At 44.5% G+C, this 18751-nt stretch overlaps 1 protein-coding gene across 2 annotated transcripts in view; it reads left to right on the top strand.

Moving 5' to 3' along the window:
• The window catches only part of C2CD3 (C2 domain containing 3 centriole elongation regulator), a 604078-nt gene that overhangs the window by 76112 nt on the left and 509215 nt on the right, over positions 1–18751 (top strand). For both annotated transcript variants that reach the window (XM_085623335.1, XM_085623334.1), the window contains exon 4: positions 8807–9003. In XM_085623335.1, the coding sequence (XP_085479461.1) occupies positions 8807–9003 (197 nt within the window). The remainder of the gene's footprint in view (positions 1–8806; positions 9004–18751) is intronic.

The following is an 18751-nucleotide window of genomic DNA, read 5'->3' as shown; positions in this document are numbered from 1 at the left end:
AAGCACCATGCTATTTGGAGGCGGGTTATAATGAAAATGACCTAAAATTGACATGATTAAACACCTGCTAGGGTAGAAGATATCCGTGCAGTGTATAACCATAAAGAGCTCAATCAAAAAGAAGAAGGGGGGGACCAGAGAGCCATTAATGGTGCAGTGTCCGTGCTCCCTAAAATCATATCAAAACAAATAGAGGACACTGTTCCAAAGGTCGGATGTAAGTGTTCATCCATATACCTTCAAGAATAGAGGAAGACACTGAAGTTCTAGGTGGGGTGGTCCCATCAACCAAGGGAAAGAACATATCTTGCCTCTTGTTGCCCTCACACACCCCTAGGGGTGTCATGCTTCATCATCGGGCGATTGCTCCTCGTTGGGACCGGCGCTGCAATACCCAACGGGTCCCCGAAGGGTCGCTTTATCGGAGATCTTTTGAGGCATGCCGGATGGTGCATGAGGGTGTGTGGGGTGTGTGGGTCCTATATAGGGGTAATATGAATTGTGCGTGCATAGTGATCTAAAACTGGCAAGGGGTGACCTAAAAAAGGTCAGAACAGGTAATTTCCCCCTTTGACAGAGTAAAAGACTCTGAAGTAGAGTATAATCCCAAAAGGGCATAATTATGCCTTGTTGTCACAAAACGGTCAACATGTTTCGCGCCTCTGTTGCCGCAAAAGGTCAATGACGCTTCTTCAGGACCAGGATTATGGAATAGTTGTGAAGTGCACGGGACAGTGATTAAAAAGTAATAAATACCCAAATTGCATGTCAGGGCGGGCCAATGTGCTGCTCCTGATCATAACCTCCCGACTAACCGAGAGTTGTTCCAATTGCTGAGAGCGTGAGACGCCCGCACCTTGCTGGGCTACCAAATTGCATGTCTGGGCGGGCCAATGTGCTGCTCCTGATCATAACCTCCCGACTAACCGAGAGTTGTTCCAATTGCTGAGAGCGTGAGACGCCCGCACCTTGCTGGGCTCCCGACTAACCGAGAGTTGTTCCAATTGCTGAGAGCGTGAGACGCCCGCACCTTGCTGGGCTACCAAATTGCATGTCAGGGCGGGCCAATGTGCTGCTCCTGATCATAACCTCCCGACTAACCGAGAGTTGTTCCAATTGCTGAGAGCGTGAGACGCCCACACCTTGCTGGGCCAAATTGCATGTTGGGGCGGGCCAATGTGCTGCTCCTGATCATACCCAGCAGCTCTTTTCTCTTTCACCACATTGTAACTCTTTCTTTGGAAGTAGAAGTAGATGTCACTTAATGCTGATAACACTCAGCCAGCTGAAAAAAGTGAGCCGTGCTGTTACTTTGCATATACAGCGCCTCGTCTCTTATTGCTTCATTATTTCGGCATTAGTCACCAGCGCCGCTACCCTTCGTCATTTGCAGTTTCGCTTCTAATGAAATGGCCGTGGCGTGAAAACGTCGTCGCTTCGAAGGCTTTGCCTAGCGCTCCCTTTTTTTCATCAACCCTTCGGCAGCCATATGGCAAGCTACCATAAAGAGCACCTTTGGATAGACAAATTGAACTCAGTCTAAAGTGACCTAAATAGGGTAGATAAATGGAACAGTGTCATTATAATTTGAGCTGACTAAGAAGCTCCTCTGTTCAACTTCCCTTTATATGTTACACCTGTGAATTCAGGCTACCTTTAATAACCCACGTGATGTATGCTATTTTTGAATCATGATGCTACACCCATATAAATGCTCTCCATTCATGTAGCTTGTTTATTATACTTGAGAATATATGAACCACATTTTTGCCTGGATGTTGTATTCAATGCATGAATCGTAGGACTGACTTACCACATACATTTAATGACCCCCAACGTAGACACCCAAATTCAGGCAGAATATTTATGAATTATTTAGCATTCTATCCCCTTTTTGGTGTGCTACCCAAATTGCACCTCGACTACCAAAATGACATAGCGGTACCACCATAATACTTGTCTAGCTTGATTTTTAGGTCTCACCTGATCCAGCGCATGCGCTGGTCTGGCCGAGACATTTTGTATGCGGGTTTTCTAAGTGCTGCCTGTGGCCTAAAGCTTGCGTGCATGTGAGCGTGCACGCACGCAGCCGCCATGTGTCTTACTCCGCCGTGCTTGATCGCATCCGCGATCACTTTCACTTTCGCGGGCAGCGCGGTCGTGTCATTTTCGCGGCCAATGCTTGTTTTCTTTTTTTGTTAAGCAAATTATACGTGCCTCTTTTATTTAATACTCACTTTCGTGTGCCTCTTACCCGCCTTGGAATATCTGCCCACCTTTATTGCTTTCCTTTCACCCGGCCCTCAGTTTCTTCCGTACCCCTCGTGGCCCTTCTACTACATTAATGTAACTTTTTTTTCTGTCTTGGCAGCTTCCATTTGCTGCTGGGCTCTAACAAGTGTTTTTGTGTGACTCAAATGCTCCCTTGTCCCTGCCCACACTAATTTGCTTTACCCACCGCCCGTACCTCTGCTCCATCAGTCCCACAAACGCATTTCTTTTTTCCCCATCTTTCAGGAGATTCAGGCAACTGCCATTTACTGACGGGCCCTCTGCTAAACGAAAAGCTCTACCACATACATTTTTTGAAAATTAATATTATTTGCCTTAATAAGTTGTGTAAGTCATCTTATTTATGTTGGTAAATTAAAAAATGGCCCTATCCTGAGTTCCATGTATGGCGATGCTTGCTCCCGCCTACAAAATGATGCACAGGCAACAGCAGCTGTGTCCTCTTGCCTTTTTTTCTTTTTTTGCCGATGCTCACTAGCATCAGAAACAAGCATTGGCATAGCCAATAGGTCTCGCCTTTGGGACCTTATAAGTGTTTAGCCATGCAACAGTTGCATAACTAAATACTTATAAGGTCCCAAAAGCGAGACCTATTGGCTATGCCAAGCGGCCGCAAAAGTGAAAGTGTTCGCGATCACGATCAAACATCAAAGCGGCCGTGCGGCCGCGAAAGTGAAAGTAATCGCGGTAAAGCGCGTGCGCCCGCGCACATGCCCTGTAGCTCTAGGCTGGCCTGGTAGCACTTTTTGGAGCCCTCTCAATAAGTCTCGCCAGACCAGCACATGCGCTGGGTCAGGCGAGACTTTTTGAGAGGGCTCCAAAAAGTGCTGCCAGCCTAGACCTACAGTGCATGTGTGCGGCCGCGCCCGCCGCACTTGACGCAAGTACTTTCACTTTCGCAGCCGCTTTAATGTTTGATCGCGATCACTTTCGTGGCCGCACGGCCTCTTGGCATAGCCAATAGGTCTCGCTTTTGGGACCTTATAAGTATTTAGTTCTGCAACTGTTGCATGGCTAAACACTTATAAGGTCCCAAAGGCGAGACCTATTGGCTATGCCAATGCTTGTTTTGTTTCTCGTGCTACATGTTTAAAATAGAAGCACATCCATACATGCCAGCATTTTGAAGAGAGACTCTGGGGGGGGGGGGGGAACGGACAGATAAATTAATTACACCCATTGCCTTCCATTGAAGCAGAGGCAAGTTTAGGCAGGAGACAGCTGAAACAAAGAATTGTTGCTTCAAAAGTCTGGAGTATCCCGCCTAAATCCGGGAAGTTAGCATGCATGTACACCCTCCACAGAAATCGTTTACATTTTTGGATACAAGGTGGGAAGTTTGATTACGTTTTTATTTTGCTATAGTACTACTATGCTAAAAGAGCATCCACGCGTACTTTTTTTTAGCCTATTTATATAGCCTGAACTCGACCCGAAGGTATTCGAGCGCCTTACATGACCACCGGTTACATTACACAAGGACACATTTATTTTTGTGCGAACAGGAGATTAAGTGATTTGCCCAGAATCACAGGATGTTGAGCCGACGCCGAGACTTGAAGAAGGTTACTTGTCGGTAGATTTGGTTGATAGGCCACATACTCCACCCTTATTGGCCCCTTGTGGCTTCCAACAGTAGTTAATGTAAATCGATCCGTGGTCAAACATAGGGCCTCACAGACTACAAGGCAGATGAGAGTTTTTCCAGACAAATGTCTCGCCTCAGTGTACCCATGTGTGATATCCTGTCTGTCTCAGCAAATCCAAAAGTGACTGATCCCTCCTCTTTTGCATTCAAAGAGCCCAGGCTTGTGCTTTATTAAGAAAGGGGTCGATTCCACATTGTTGCAAAGTACCCGCTCTTTCCACTTAGTTAATATGCACGGCGTCCCTTTGTAGTGCAAATCTTTGAGTGTCTGCGTGTACATATCTGACTGCATCATGGCGGTTGCATCTGTGAAAGGAATTTGCCAGGATGTTCTTCAATCTCTTCCACCTTATGCGCTATGAACTGTCTCTGAAGTGCTTCTGCGTTACGCACTGTTTTATGGGTGCCTGGAAAATATGACTCCTCCTTCGAATGTGTGTTACAGATGCTTGTCTGTCTTGTCCTGTTTCAAGAGACAAAGCAGGGCCTCGCGTGATTGATGGCGACGAGCTGCAGAAGGAAATGATTCACCACAAACCTGTAACTGAAGAATTTTCAACAGCTGATTAGAAGCCACTTGCAAAGGAGATTCCGTTTCACCTGCTTATATTTCGAATAACACTCTATGCGGGGTGGGAATGTGTATATAGAGCACGGAAAAAGTACACTTGTGTAGAGCTTTAAAAGTTTTAATTTAAGACCGCGCGTTTATGGTACGCCCCAGGTCTGATAATGCACGCGCATCTCACTGTAAAACAAAGCATCGACAAAAGACAAGCGAAAACCGCAAGAAGCAAGTTACAAGTTAACTGGAAGGTAAGGGAAAACAGACTTCGGTCTCGGGGGTGACCTGAGGTTAGTGAATCTCCCGACAGCGCCTGCAAGAGCTTATATGTTACATGCATGAAAATAAAAGACTGGGGGGCTTATTTATGACAGCCCTGTGTCACTTTTGCACCACCTAAAGTGCTCTCAATTTGATTTATGAGGCCATGTAAAGCCACCCTGTGTGGCTTTGAGTGGCAACATAATCATTAGCTGGCTACCTAAAACTACTTTGGCTCTGCTCAGAGCCACTCTAAACTCCTCGGCCAGGCTCATCACAGGCTCCAGAAAGCATGACCACATCACACCAGACCTAATTCATCTAAACTGACTGTCTATCAAAGCCCCACTTCCTGCCTTTGAAGTGTCGAATAACAGTAATCCATGCACTAATTACATCACACTTGGACTACGTTAACAGTCTATATCTGGGTCTCCCCGCTTATCTAACTCATAGACAGCAAATAATCCAGAACGCCGCTGCCAGATTGATTTGCAAGATACCCTTCCGCCACTCTATCACTCCCCGCCTGAGAAACCTTCATTGGCTACCTGGGATCCTGCGCATAGAATTCAAGGTACTTACCTGGTCGTTCAGAGCCACCAGGGGACTGGGTCCGGCGTATCTGAGAGACAGACTCCAGCATTTCCATCACGACCGGGCCCTGAGATCCAACCAACTGCGTCTCCTCATCATTCCACGCTTTCGTAAGGCGAGGACAGGCGGCAGAGCCTTTACGGTTAGGAACGCCAAGCTCTGGAATGCCCTTCCACTATCCATCCGCATATCGAAGACTGAATTAACTTTCCGTCATGCCCTTAAAACCTGGTTTTTCACCAACACCTAGTCCCCCCCGCACCTGTTAGTCGACTGCTTCAGCGCCGGGACACCCTGGTTGGGGGTAGCTGTGACCTCTACAAACTCATAAATAAATACAACACCCCAGTTTACCTGGCAAAAAAACTTGAACTATCTGACTCAAGTCGGAACTTAAGAAGCTCTACCACCCTACTTTTGAAACCTCCCAAAATTCAAAAAGAAAATAACTTACAATCATGCTTTCTCTGGCCTTGCTCCAAGAATATAGAACGCTCTTCCTCCCGAGATCCGATCCAATCCATCTACTGCATCTTTCAAAAAACATGTCAAAGAGCTAGTTTTGAATGACCATCAACAGCATTAACCTTGTTACCTTCACAAACCTCCTCTTTCTCTAGTTTTGACACTCTTTTGTAACGTTTGTTCAAATTGTAATATGCTGTTCACTTGTTATCTTGTTCTATTGACCTGCTGAAACTGTACTGGTCCCTCCAGACTGACTGACTCCACGTGCCCCTTTGACCCTTAGTGTTCCCCCCTTTTTAGGTCTCGCTGAGTCAGCGCTCATGCGCTGCTTGAAGAGACATTAGTAAGGGCTTTAAAAAATGCTACCGCCGGCTACTGCTTGCAGTGCATGTGCGCGGGCACACGCTTCAGCAGAGGCGCCATATGGCGTGATTACTGCTGCACGCGCACCACTCGCACACATGCACTGCAAGCTGTGGGCGGCGGTAGCATTTTTAGCTTGCTAATCGCGGCACCGGTGCTTTACTTTTAACATTAAAAGTAAAGCGCCGGTGCCGCGATTATAGCAAAAGTAAAGAAATAGAAACAAACATCTATTTCTTTACTTTTGCTATAATCGCGACACCCGCGCTTTACTTATAATATTAAAAGTAAAGCACCGGTGCAAGTGTTTAGCCATACAACAGTTGCATAACTAAATACTTATAAGGTCCCAAAAGCGAGACCTATTGGCTATGCCAATGCTTTTTTTTTTTTTTTTTTGGAAGGTATCATTCTTGTACATAAGTTGAGTCGTTTTTGTAGAGTTTTCCATTATTGTAGTTTTAAGCGCTTACATTGTAGAGCATGTTTTTGATTATTGAATAATTCCTTGCTGCTCTTTCCGTTAAATGCAAAAACACTTTTCGCCCTAAGTGGGATGGGTATTCCCAGATGTGGGACCCGTGCTCACTACGCTACTGGAGTCAAGCTATCCTGGCTGATGACGGCTGATAGCCAGAAACCGGTCCTAGGATGCTTGATTCCGGTCCAGGGAAGACATGGCTTGGCAGTTCGGGCTTGACTGTTCCCATGAGGCACAGGGTCAAGACTGATTTGCATATGGCCATGTCTGAACTGGGGTGGCGTAGTGGGCAAAAGAACGATGGATTTAACCCAGATCTCTTGACTGGGGGAGAATGTCTGCATTGTCAGCATTCCGTCCATCATTTGGTTGTTGTAACGCTTTTCGCCCTAAGTGGGATGGGTATTCCCAGACGTGGGACCCGTGCTCACTACGCTACTGGAGTCAAGCTATCCTGGCTGATGACGGCTGATAGCCAGAAACCGGTCCTAGGATGCTTGATTCCGGTCCAGGGAAGACATGGCTTGGCAGTTCAGGCTGGACTGTTCCCATGAGGCACAGGGTCAAGACTGATTTGCATATGGCCATGTCTGAACTGGGGTGGCGTAGTGGGCAAAAGAACGATGGATTTAACCCAGATCTCTTGACTGGGGGAGAATGTCTGCATTGTCAGCATTCCGTCCATCATTTGTTTGTTGTAACGCTTTTCGCCCTAAGTGGGATGGGTATTCCCAGACGTGGGACCCGTGCTCACTACGCTACTGGAGTCAAGCTATCCTGGCTGATGACGGCTGATAGCCAGAAACCGGTCCTAGGATGCTTGATTCCGGTCCAGGGAAGACATGGCTTGGCAGTTCGGGCTGGACTGTTCCCATGAGGCACAGGGTCAAGACTGATTTGCATATGGCCATGTCTGAACTGGGGTGGCGTAGTGGGCAAAAGAACGATGGATTTAACCCAGATCTCTTGACTGGGGGAGAATGTCTGCATTGTCAGCATTCCGTCCATCATTTGTTTGTTGTAACGCTCTTTCCGTTAAAGTCCTGCCAAACCTGTTATTCTTGCATATCGAACCAGGGCTACCTTTCTTCATCATGCTGCTGCATACCATGTACTGCCAGCTCATGAAGTTCAAATGTTGAATCATCCCTGATTCTGAGATTTCTGAATCAAGATTTTCGGCCTGCACCTCGCTGACATGCAGGTCACACATAGTGGCCATATTACACTATCCATACAACTGGATTCCGCTCCAGACGGGGACTTCTGCTGCCAGACTGCATATCCTTTTACTCATGGTCTTAAGCATCTCCACAATGGGCTTCCTGACCTACAATTCCATAGATAGATTTCTTCTTCATTACAGATTATCCAATTGTGGGATCACTCTACTAGGAATTAAGATGGACGATTTTTTTTTTTTATCAGAAGCTTTGCACACTACCACCAGTAGTAAATAAACTGACCTTTCCCAAGGGTCCTATAAAAGTAGTTTGTGGCCTCTCCTGTCTTTAATATGATATTTATTAGATACTTGAAACTACTATCACCTGTGGAGGCCTTGGTTGGGCCCGCAACTAATGGAGTACTTTTTTTCTTATTTCTCTCGATACAGCATATCCCTATCTGCCTTTATTACGAATGATTTCATAGTCCAAGTGATTACCCCTGGAGTTATGTCTGTGGCAGAAGGTCAACTTTTCTCATGTTACTCAACAAGTTATTTAGGATTAATATACAGATCCCCTAAATGCAGCATAAGGACTTCTGGACTCCGCCATTAACAATATTTTTTTGCCACTTGTTCTAATTGGGACTGACTGCCTTCTAATCTCTCCCTGCACATTTCATGGGCGTGTTCTTCACCACTTCACCAGCATCACCCACATCGTTGGTCACTTTATGCCGCGACATGCAAAGTTGGTTTGAATACATTGACATATTAGAATATTGTCTTGAATTTAGCTACTTTAATTGCGCATCCTTAAGAAATGACTGTCAAATCTTTTAAGTTTGTCAAATGGAATGACTAATCCAGTCTTGTACAACTTAGTCCTACAGTTGTTCTTCGCTGCATCATTTAAACGCTGCAATCAACAGGTATTGTGCTTCACTTTGTTTTGTTTTTCAGGTGTCATTAGCCTTAGAACCTTTATCAGAAACATATGACAGCTGCACTTCCATCCCTACTACAGATTTAAGTTCAGAGACAGCTCTCACTACTCAAGGACCCCATCTTATCATTGTTCCCTCACTATCCCAAAAACTCTCCGGAACTAGTGCGAATGGAAAAGAATCTGCAAGCAGCAGTAGAGCCACTACTCCTAGGTAACTATACATTTCCTCATTTATCAACTGAAATTCAACACTTGGTTTCTTTTTTGATTTTTAAAGTGCATGTACGTTGTTTATATAAAATATTCTGATACCTGAAAAATGAAATGATGCTTATGTAAGAAAATAGACTTCTTACTAAGGTTATGTGACATGCCAGCTCTATAGAGGCCAAATAAATAGAACAAGCTTAGAAGATTTTGATCGACTTCATAAAAGCTTGATCAATCAATGGATTTGTATAGCGCAACTAATCACCTTGGAGGGTATCTAGGTGCTTGAGGGTCAAGAGGGTTCAGGTGACTCAGTTGAACAGACAAATCACACTTTACCTCTCACTCGTAAGGCATCAGCTCTCACTCATAAGGCATCCCTAATCTCAATGGATTTCTGTTAACGGAGGGTCATGTTCCAGTGCCTATATGGAGACAACCCCTGTGCCTGTTTGTGATACTTAGGTCAGGTGACCAAGGATCTTCCTATCAATCCTGTTCTGATGTATGTGAAAAAATATGTAAATGTGTAGGAAGCACCTCAGTTAAGCAACCACCATGAGCTTATTAATCACCAATTTGCTTGCTTTCTCATCATTGGTAGCGTTCCAGTAAACCAGAGGAACCAACACTTAGACTAAATCAAAAAAGGTTCCTTGTGTGTATCCCTATCAAATGTGTCACACATATCTTAGCCTCCCTAGGTCCTTATAATGGAAGAAAGGTTTTCCTCCTCACAAAAAAGCTAAAAATGAATTGTGTGGCATCTAGCATGTGTCTATATTTTATGCCCACACTCATGATTAATAACCATAGACCATTTTAATGTGAATGGCCGACATGTTTCATTGCCACCCCCGAACTTACTGGTAATTTCATCAGGGCATGAGGACCAGTGATCACCCACTTACTAACCGGACCTGTATTTTAAAAGAAGAAAAACGGTGGACAGACAACAGAGAGTGAGCTATGTGCAAATCAAATCTGACAGGAAAATAAAAAAAATTACCATGTCCAAACCACGTTTCCTCTATAATGCAGCAATGTAATATTTACCATATGACCACAGGGTGAATGCCTACCATAGGAAGGGAGTGTGCGGAAACAAAGTTGTGGATATCTGGAGGGGGAACAATATGCATTTCAAAGTACACATATAGTCCATGTTAGCAATCGTTATAGCAAGTCTCTATGGTATATCGGTACCTTTTTTACAAATGTCAGGGCGTGAACCTTGTACATGCAGCCACATATTCCAACCTAATTGATCTCCAAAAGTGTCCTCATAAGGCAACTAGTCGCTCTAGTCTGTTGTGACCCTCTTACGTTCAGGCTATATATCAGGAATCTCCCACTGCATACTGGCTCATTGTGGGGTCATTTATATGTAAAATCCTGCAATGGCCCATGCACCACTACACCCGTGCTACAGCCGTTTACAAATCAGCATGTCCCCATCAGTTCCCACACAACACTAATGCTCAGTCACTCACCCCCATGCGCGGTAATGTACATGTAGAATCTCACTTTGGCCATGAACCAATAACTCCGCGCTACAGCCTTTTGCATTGCAACTCAGCCTGACCCTATCAGGCTCCACATACTACTAGCTCTCAGTCCGAAATCTCCTGGCTTGCCACTCATCGTCCATATCTCAGATGCATCGCGTAAACTCATTGGGAGAGACATATTGCTACTGACTGCATAAACACAGTGGGAAGGGAAAGCACACTGTAAAAAACTCATCACCACCAGACCGAAGACCCCCTAACCTTCAGGAGACTCCTCAAGACCTGGCTCTTCGAACAGTAGCAGCATTCCCCCCCCCCCCCCCCAACGCCTTGAGACCCTCACGGGTATGTAGTGTGCTTTATAAATGCTATGATTGATTGATTGATTAATCTCATCACTTCCGTGTACTTGCGGCGGCTCAATTTCAAAGCAAAGGGGGCATGTCCCTCATTGATGTCTGTGCGCTAGAGCGTTGCTCGTCAAGAAGTAATATTCGCTTTCAACACTACTATGGATTTAAAACCATGCAGGCAGCTCACCACTATTGCTTTGTAAAGGCGCCATATTGGATGGAAGCGCGGGGCTCTATCCAGCTGTCCGCCATTGCTTTATGAAGTACTATGCACTTTCAACACTGCTAGGTATATAAAGCCGACGCACAACTCATTCCCATTGCTTTTAGGGGCTCCCCCATATTTAAAGCCATCTGCTCTGTTAAGTAGCGACAACTGGCAACAGGTAGGAGACCCCCTGTGTCTCGTAATCCTCAATTATCCACCTCAGTTGTCATGCCATATTTTTAATATGTGTCAATTCTGTCCTAGGCCACACTTTAATTGTCATTTCCAGTTTACTGCAGCTGGAATACATCCATATCTTGCAGATAGCTCCACCCAACCGGCAAGGGTCATTACTGATACCACATGTGCCTCCACAAGCGGGAAGAAGGATGATAATAAAGATGGGAACAATGGTGGTGCTCCGCCTACATAAACTTAGGGGCATCTCTCTTTGCCATCGGTTTTTAGTAGCATCAGTATCAATACCATACTATCAGACATCCAAAACACGGGACTTATCTCTTTGCCCTGGGATTTTGTGACATCTTTGCCCATACCCTACTATGAAATGAAGGAAGGCCTTGCCCTCCTACAGAGTGTGGTTAATCCCGGAGTTTGTGCCACTCCACCGAATCATGCAGGCCACTCTTATCTGTCTGCTCTGAGAAAATCCAACTAGCCTCTTCTGCTCTCGCACATCTCTGATCCATTTTTTCAAGGATCGTCCACTTAAAGTCCAAGGGGCAATGCCTGTGGTCCTGGAAGGGCTTCACCAAACGGGTCGTGAGTTTCCCAGCCCTAAGGGTACTGATGTGTTCTTTTATTCTGATTTTAACCTTGCAAGTTGTGAGACCAATGTACTGCAAGCCACAATGACAAGTAAGTCTGTACGCAACAAAACTTGAATTACAATTGCTGAAATTGTTCTGGAACCACGTGCGGCAATTGTTCAGAAAAACGCTCTGTGATGCTGCCGTAAGTTTACATACACTGCAGCCACCGCAAGGAAAATGTCCAGATGGTAAGTTCGAGGAGTTCATCTTCTGATCACTAGGCCGGGAATGGTCCAGTCTGTCCCTCAAATTAGAGGCCCAGTGAAACGTGAACTGTGGTTGCACCATCTTATTAGAGCCAACATTAAGCACATGCCAGTACTTCCATATGATTTGATGGATTCTGGTGGATAAGGGATAAAACGGGGATACCACAGATATGCATGCATTGTTTGTTTTCTTCCAATAGGGCTGTCTGGGGCGTGTTTAATGCTCTTTTGCATGCCTGGTTCACCACTCTGGTCGGATAGGCCCCCTGTAAATGTTCGGCCAGTGTCATATATTGGTTGGCAAACGTTTCTACTTCAGTGCAGCTCCTTCTGTTCCTAAAAAGAACAGGCCCACGGGCAGGGTGTCCCATAGTGTCCTGAGGTTAAAGGATGAGTAATGCAGGAGTGAATTTCTGTCGGTGGCTTTTTGGTGGACTGCTGTGCGAACTTTTTTTTTTTTTTTTACATTTATATAGCGCAGATTCACCAACTGGTCTCTTCGCGCTTTGGAGATGAAGATAGCGTCCTAGTACCGTGCAATAACATAAGAAAAAGTGAGGTGTTATTCTAATGACTCTCTAAACAGGATAGTTTTAAGAAGTTTCCTGAATTTCAAAAGAACGGGCTCCTTGCGCAGGTGTTCCGGCAGGTTATTCCAGAGATGTGGAAGAAGAGTCGAACAAGCCCTGCCCCCCTTGGAGGTGAGTTTAAACCGAGGGGGGACTAAAAGACCCGCCTCCGAGGACCGCAGAATACGTCTCGGGGTATATATTTGAAAGCGCTCCTTAATGTATGCAGGGGCCTGGCCGTAGAGATTATGTCCCAATATAGGTAGACTGCTGAGTCCCTGCTAATAGACCAAGTAAAATAAAGACATAGATTCACTCTGTTTATCCATTGCAAGTATGACATCAGTTCTTTCTCTGTGCCAAAACCAACAAAGAAAACGTCATCAATACACCGTTTCCATACACACAGGTTAGAAGGTTATAGGTTAGTGTCATGAAAGATGTAATTCTTCTCAAACATGCTCACATAAATGCAGGCCAAACTAGGAGCAAACGTGGCTCCCATCGAAGTGCCCAGCCAGGCCTAGAAAAATCATAAAAATGTTACTAGACCTCCAGGTCTAGTGACTTAAATAATCTACTAGATTTAATTGTAATGCTCTTGACCCAAAAACTGATTTCAGATGATGTGATTGTGGGCAAATAATTTAATTCATTGAGCTGCCATATTTTTTTATCACATATGAGAGCACCTTCAAATATGTGAGTTCAGCATGTCTGCTGTACAGAAAACCGTTTTGTCTGATTAAATAGACTAAACCTTTGCTATATATATAATGTAAATCTAGCCACATATAAGATACACATGACACCTGACTTGCCACTTAGTTCATTAACAGCATTGGGCTCGATTCACAAAGTAAGCTGAGACAAAATCCTAATTTTACGACTTTCGGTATTCACAAAGGGCATTTAGGAGTAGTAAAATTAGGAATTTGTCTCAGTTAAACTTAAGTTTGTCTTAAGTTAAATTTATGACCAAAATTTACGATTTTGTCTCAGATTACTTTTGTGAATCGGGCCCATTGTCCTCAGGGCAGGAATGTTTCTCATATCACTTTTAATAAATTCATCACTGAAGCATGAAGTGGTAGCACGCTGTCATTTGCAATCAGCAGATTTTACATTGAAATGTCCACAACATTTTCCACTGACATGCAGATAACTTATAAAACTATATAGTGTACATACAGTAATGTTTGCTAATGGAGTTTCTGTAAATATGTGTCATTTGCACATCACCAAGTAAAGTGTTCTGATTTATTTTGCTTCCATTTAACTCTTTGTTTGCATAACACTTCTTAATTTAAAAAAATGTGTTTAAGCAATTTCTGATATATTTTGAAATATTTGTAATATTTTTTTACAGCTATTATTTAAATGTTGGGTTTTAGAGAAAAAAAACTGACATCTTCAGACAGCTCCCAAGACAAAAACCTCTGACTGTAGTAAGAGAAAGAAAAATCAACTCCATTTTCCAAGCACCAATAAGTAAAAAGACAAACTGACATTTGACTTCTTTCCTTGAACAGACAGAAAATGTGTCAAGATAAAAACAGATTTAATGGCATCTTTATTGCTCATTCAGTTTCTGAATAAACAGAACAGCTGTTCCTTTCCAGCTTAAGTTCACTCACCAGATGGGGCTAGTAGGTGCTAAAAATAGCTTGACCTGCTAAAATTTGATCCGCAATTGCGAGTGGGCGAGTAGATTTTTCGAGGCCTGCCAGCTCTTGTAGAAATAGCTATTCCTTGTAGGTACAAATATTTTTTGTAAGTGCTAATTATATGCACTTCAGTATATAAGATGGTGGGGTGTTGCAAAACCATCCTGAACCCTTAGGGCTCACGAAGCTGAGGTAAGGGTCTCATTTTGAGGAATGCTTGTATACAGCGATTCGATGTCAAGGGTGACCAGAAATTGGGTGGTAGGTTCATATTTGATATTCTGCAGGAGATTCAGGGTGTCTCTGGTATCTCGTACATATGTGGACTGGTTAATCACAGACTCTCTGAGAAAAAAAACCTGAGAACTGAGAGAGAGGTTCCAACAAAGATCTTGGACAGTATATTGAAAGCCGGTATCCGTGACGATGGATTAACAAAGAAGTCAGCCTCCTTACTGGTTATCCATTTGTTTTCTTTCGCTTCCTCAACCATAGATTTGATAATCGTCTACAATGCCACAGTGGGGCCCTTCATAAGAGGTATGTAGTTAGTTCTCACCTCTAAGAATCGTTGCACCTCTTTTAGGGTAGTTCGTATCTGGTGCTTCGTACAATGAGAATTTTCCCATTCATCCCTCGCCAGGGAACCTGCCAACAATGGTTTATCTGGCAAAAGCAGGGGACCTGCCAAAATGTGCGCAATTTCATTGTGTGCGAAAGACCAACAATTTCTCTCCATATCTGTACTAAAACTCCCAGCAAAACAGACAAGTGGCAGTCGGGTGCACTAAAGTACCAGATAATCTGTGACCAACCCACAGCTTATTAACAGAGTGCTTATACCTCAGGGCCTGGACTGGCACCATCGATGCCACTGTACGATTACCGCTTCTTGTGGTAATCACTCCTCTACTGATTCACAAACTCTTGCTGTTCACCATTTCACTTGCAATTTTCAAACACTTAAAAAGCTCTCATGGCTGAGCCACCGTACACGGATTCCGATATATTAGGAGCTGAAGAGTGAATCTACGTCATGGGTGCCCTCAACTCAAATGGACTCTAATTACAGCAGTGACCTTGACAGACAGATCACACTTTACCTCCGACTCGTAAGGCATCCCTAATCTGGATGGGTCATGTCCCAGTGCATATATGTAGACAACCCCTGTGTGTGATACTTTGCTCAGGTCAGGTCACCAAGGACGTTCACATCAATCATGTTCTGATTGTGTGAAAACACATAAATGTATAGGAAGTGCCTCGCCTAAGCAACCACCATGACTTATTGGCTGTTACTCACCAATTTGGCAGCTTTCCTATAAACTAGAGGAACCAACACTTAGACTAAATCAAAAAATGTTGCTTGGGTGTCTTTCTATCAAATGTGTCACACATATCTTAGCCTACTTAGGTCCTCGTAAAGGAAGAAAGGTTTTCTTCCTCACAAAAAAAGTTAAAAATGAGTTATCTGTGGCATCTAGCATGTGCCTTTATTTCATGCCACACATGATTAAAAACCAAATCCCATGTTTAGACCATTTCAGTGTGAACAGCCAACATGTTTCATTGTCAGCCCCCAATGTACAGGCAATTTCATTAGTGCATGAGGACCAGTGATCACCAACTATCACTGGACCAGCATTTAAAAAGAAGAAAAAAGGTGATCAGGCAACAGAGTGGGCTATGTGCAAATCAAATCCCACAGGGAAATTTAAAGAAATTACCCTGCTAAACCACGTTTCCTCTACGATACTGCAATGTAATATTTACCATATGGCCACCGGGCTAACATCTACCAATAGGCCATAGGTAGGATGTCAGGAAACAAACTTATGCTTACCTGGCGGGGGAACCATACATGTTTCAGAGGACCCATATTGTCCATGTTAGCAATCGTTCTATCCAGTCTCAATAGTATAGCAGCACCTTTTTGCTAATGTCAGGGTGTGAACCCTGTTCATGCAGGCACATATTCCAAACTGACGGTCCTCCACGGGTGTCTTCAAAAGGCGACTAGTCGCTCTAGTTCGTTGCGACTCTCTAACATGCAGGCTATATATCAGGAACCTCCCACTGCGTACTCGTTCATTGCAAAATAAAAAGTATATGTGAAATCCCACAATGGCCTGTGAACCACCACATCCATGCTACCGCGTTTTACCAATCCGCATGTCCCCATCAAGCCCCACACAACACTAATGCTCAATCACTAAGCCCCACTCCCCCCCGACCCCCCATGAGGGGTAATGTATATGTAGAATCTCACAATGGCCCGTGAACCAACACGTCCATTCCACAGCCATTTGCATTGCAACTTAGCCAGACCCCTCCACATACCATGAAAGCTCAGTCATTTCCTAGCCCGCCGCTCATCGTCCATATCTCGGATGCACCGCCTAACCACATTGGGAGAAACATAGTGCCACTGACTGCAAAACCACATTGGGAAGGAGAATCAAGCAGCAAAAAAACTCACCGCTGGTGTTTGCTACTCGGCTTTCAGGTCACACTGTCCACGTGCTCGCGGCGGCTCAATTTCAAAGCCAATGGGGCGTGACCCCTATTGGCGCCTCAATTCTAGGGCATTGCTCGTCAAAAGGCACCATACTAGATTGAGGCAAGGGACTTGTTCCAGCTCGCCCCCATTGTTTTCAGAAGTAGTGGGCGCTTTCAACACTACTATGTATTTAAAGCAGTACACATGGCTCACCATTCTTGCTTTCAAAAGGCGCTAAATTGGATGGATCTGCGGGGGCTAAATCCAGCTTTCTGCCATTATTTTATGAAGTACTGTGCGCTTTCAACCCTGCTATGTATATAAACCCAATACGTAGCTCACCCTATTGCTTTTTAGGGCTGCTCCATATTTAAGGCCATCCTTGCTGCTAAGTAGTGACAACTTGCAACAGACTGTGGCCCCCGGGTCTCCTCACCATCAGTTATCCACCTCCGTTGTCATGCCATACTTTCAATCTGTGTCCATTCTTAGGCCACACTTTATTTGTCAATTCCAGTGTATTTCAGCTGGAATACATCTATCTCCTGCAGATATCTCCACCCAACCTCAGGGGTTCATTACTCATACCACGTGTCTCCACAAGAGGGAAGAAGGATGATAATAGAGAAGGGAAAACCTACATAAACTAGGGGGCATCTCTCTTTGCCATAGGTTTTTAGTTGCCTCAATACCCATACCATCAGACCTCCTAAACATGGGACTTATCTCTTTGCCCTGGGTGTTTGTGACATCTTTGCCTATTCCCTACCATGAACCGCATGAAGGCCTAGCCCTCCTACAGAGTGTGGTTAACCCCAGAGTTTGTGCCACTCAACCGAATAATTCAGGCCCCTCTTATCCGTCTGCTCAGAGAAAATCCAACAAGCCTCCTTTCTGAATGGTGCCTTTTTTGCTCCCGCTCATCTCTGATCCATTTTTTTCAAGAATCATCCACTTAAAGTCCAGGGCGTCATGCCCCTTTTCCTGAAAGTGCTTCACCATACGAATCTTGAGTTGGGTAAGTTCGGGGTTGGCAATGAAACATGTCGCCGTTCACATTAAAGTGGCCTAAACATGGTATTTGGTTTTTAATCATGAGGGTGGGCATGAAATAAAAACACATGCTAGATGCCGTACATAACTCATTTTTAGCTTTTTGTTAGTAAGACCTTTCTTCCTTTATGAGGACTTAGGGAGGCTAAGATATGTGCAACGCATTTGATACACACAAGCAAAAGTTTTTGATTTAATCTAAGTGTTGGTTCCTCCGGTTTATAGTAAAGCTGCCAATGATGAGAAAACAAGCAAATTGGTGAGTAACGGCCAATAAACCCATTGCGGTTGCTTATGTGAGGCGCTTCCTATACATTTATAGATTTGTTCACGCAATCAGAGCAGGATTGATGTGAATGTCCTTGGTCATCTCACCTGACCTTACCTGTCCAAACAATCCCACACAGGGACAGGGGCTCAGACATGCCAACCCTCCCGATTCGGGGGGGAGACTACCGAATTGAAGGCTAGTCTCCCGCCTCCTGATTCAAGCATCCAGAAACCCGATTCCACATGATGCAGCAGGAATTACAGAATGACCTGCTTTGGGTGCTTAAAATAACTTAAAGTTGAGCTAAACTGAGAGCTCAAAATTACGCTGGCTCTCCAGCCTTTGTTTTCCTCCTTACATCCCATAGTTGTAAATATATTATTGCCTGAGCCAACCAAAAATCTATTGGTTTAGAAGTGAACTGGGGCAGGCCCAGGGTTCAGGACTCTGGAAACAAATGTATTTTCCTGCCTCCGAGTCCTATGCCCTGCCTAATATTTCCGGGCGGACTTCAGCACTGCGGGCATCTCTCCTGAGGCCGAGAGTGAGGCTCGAAGTACTGCACTGTCGGTAAC

This window comes from Triturus cristatus, chromosome 8, assembly GCF_964204655.1.
Source record: "Triturus cristatus chromosome 8, aTriCri1.1, whole genome shotgun sequence".
Lineage (NCBI taxonomy): Eukaryota > Metazoa > Chordata > Amphibia > Caudata > Salamandridae > Triturus > Triturus cristatus.
The sequence above is the reverse complement of the archived record's forward strand: the minus strand, read 5'-3'. Positions and strand labels throughout refer to the sequence as shown.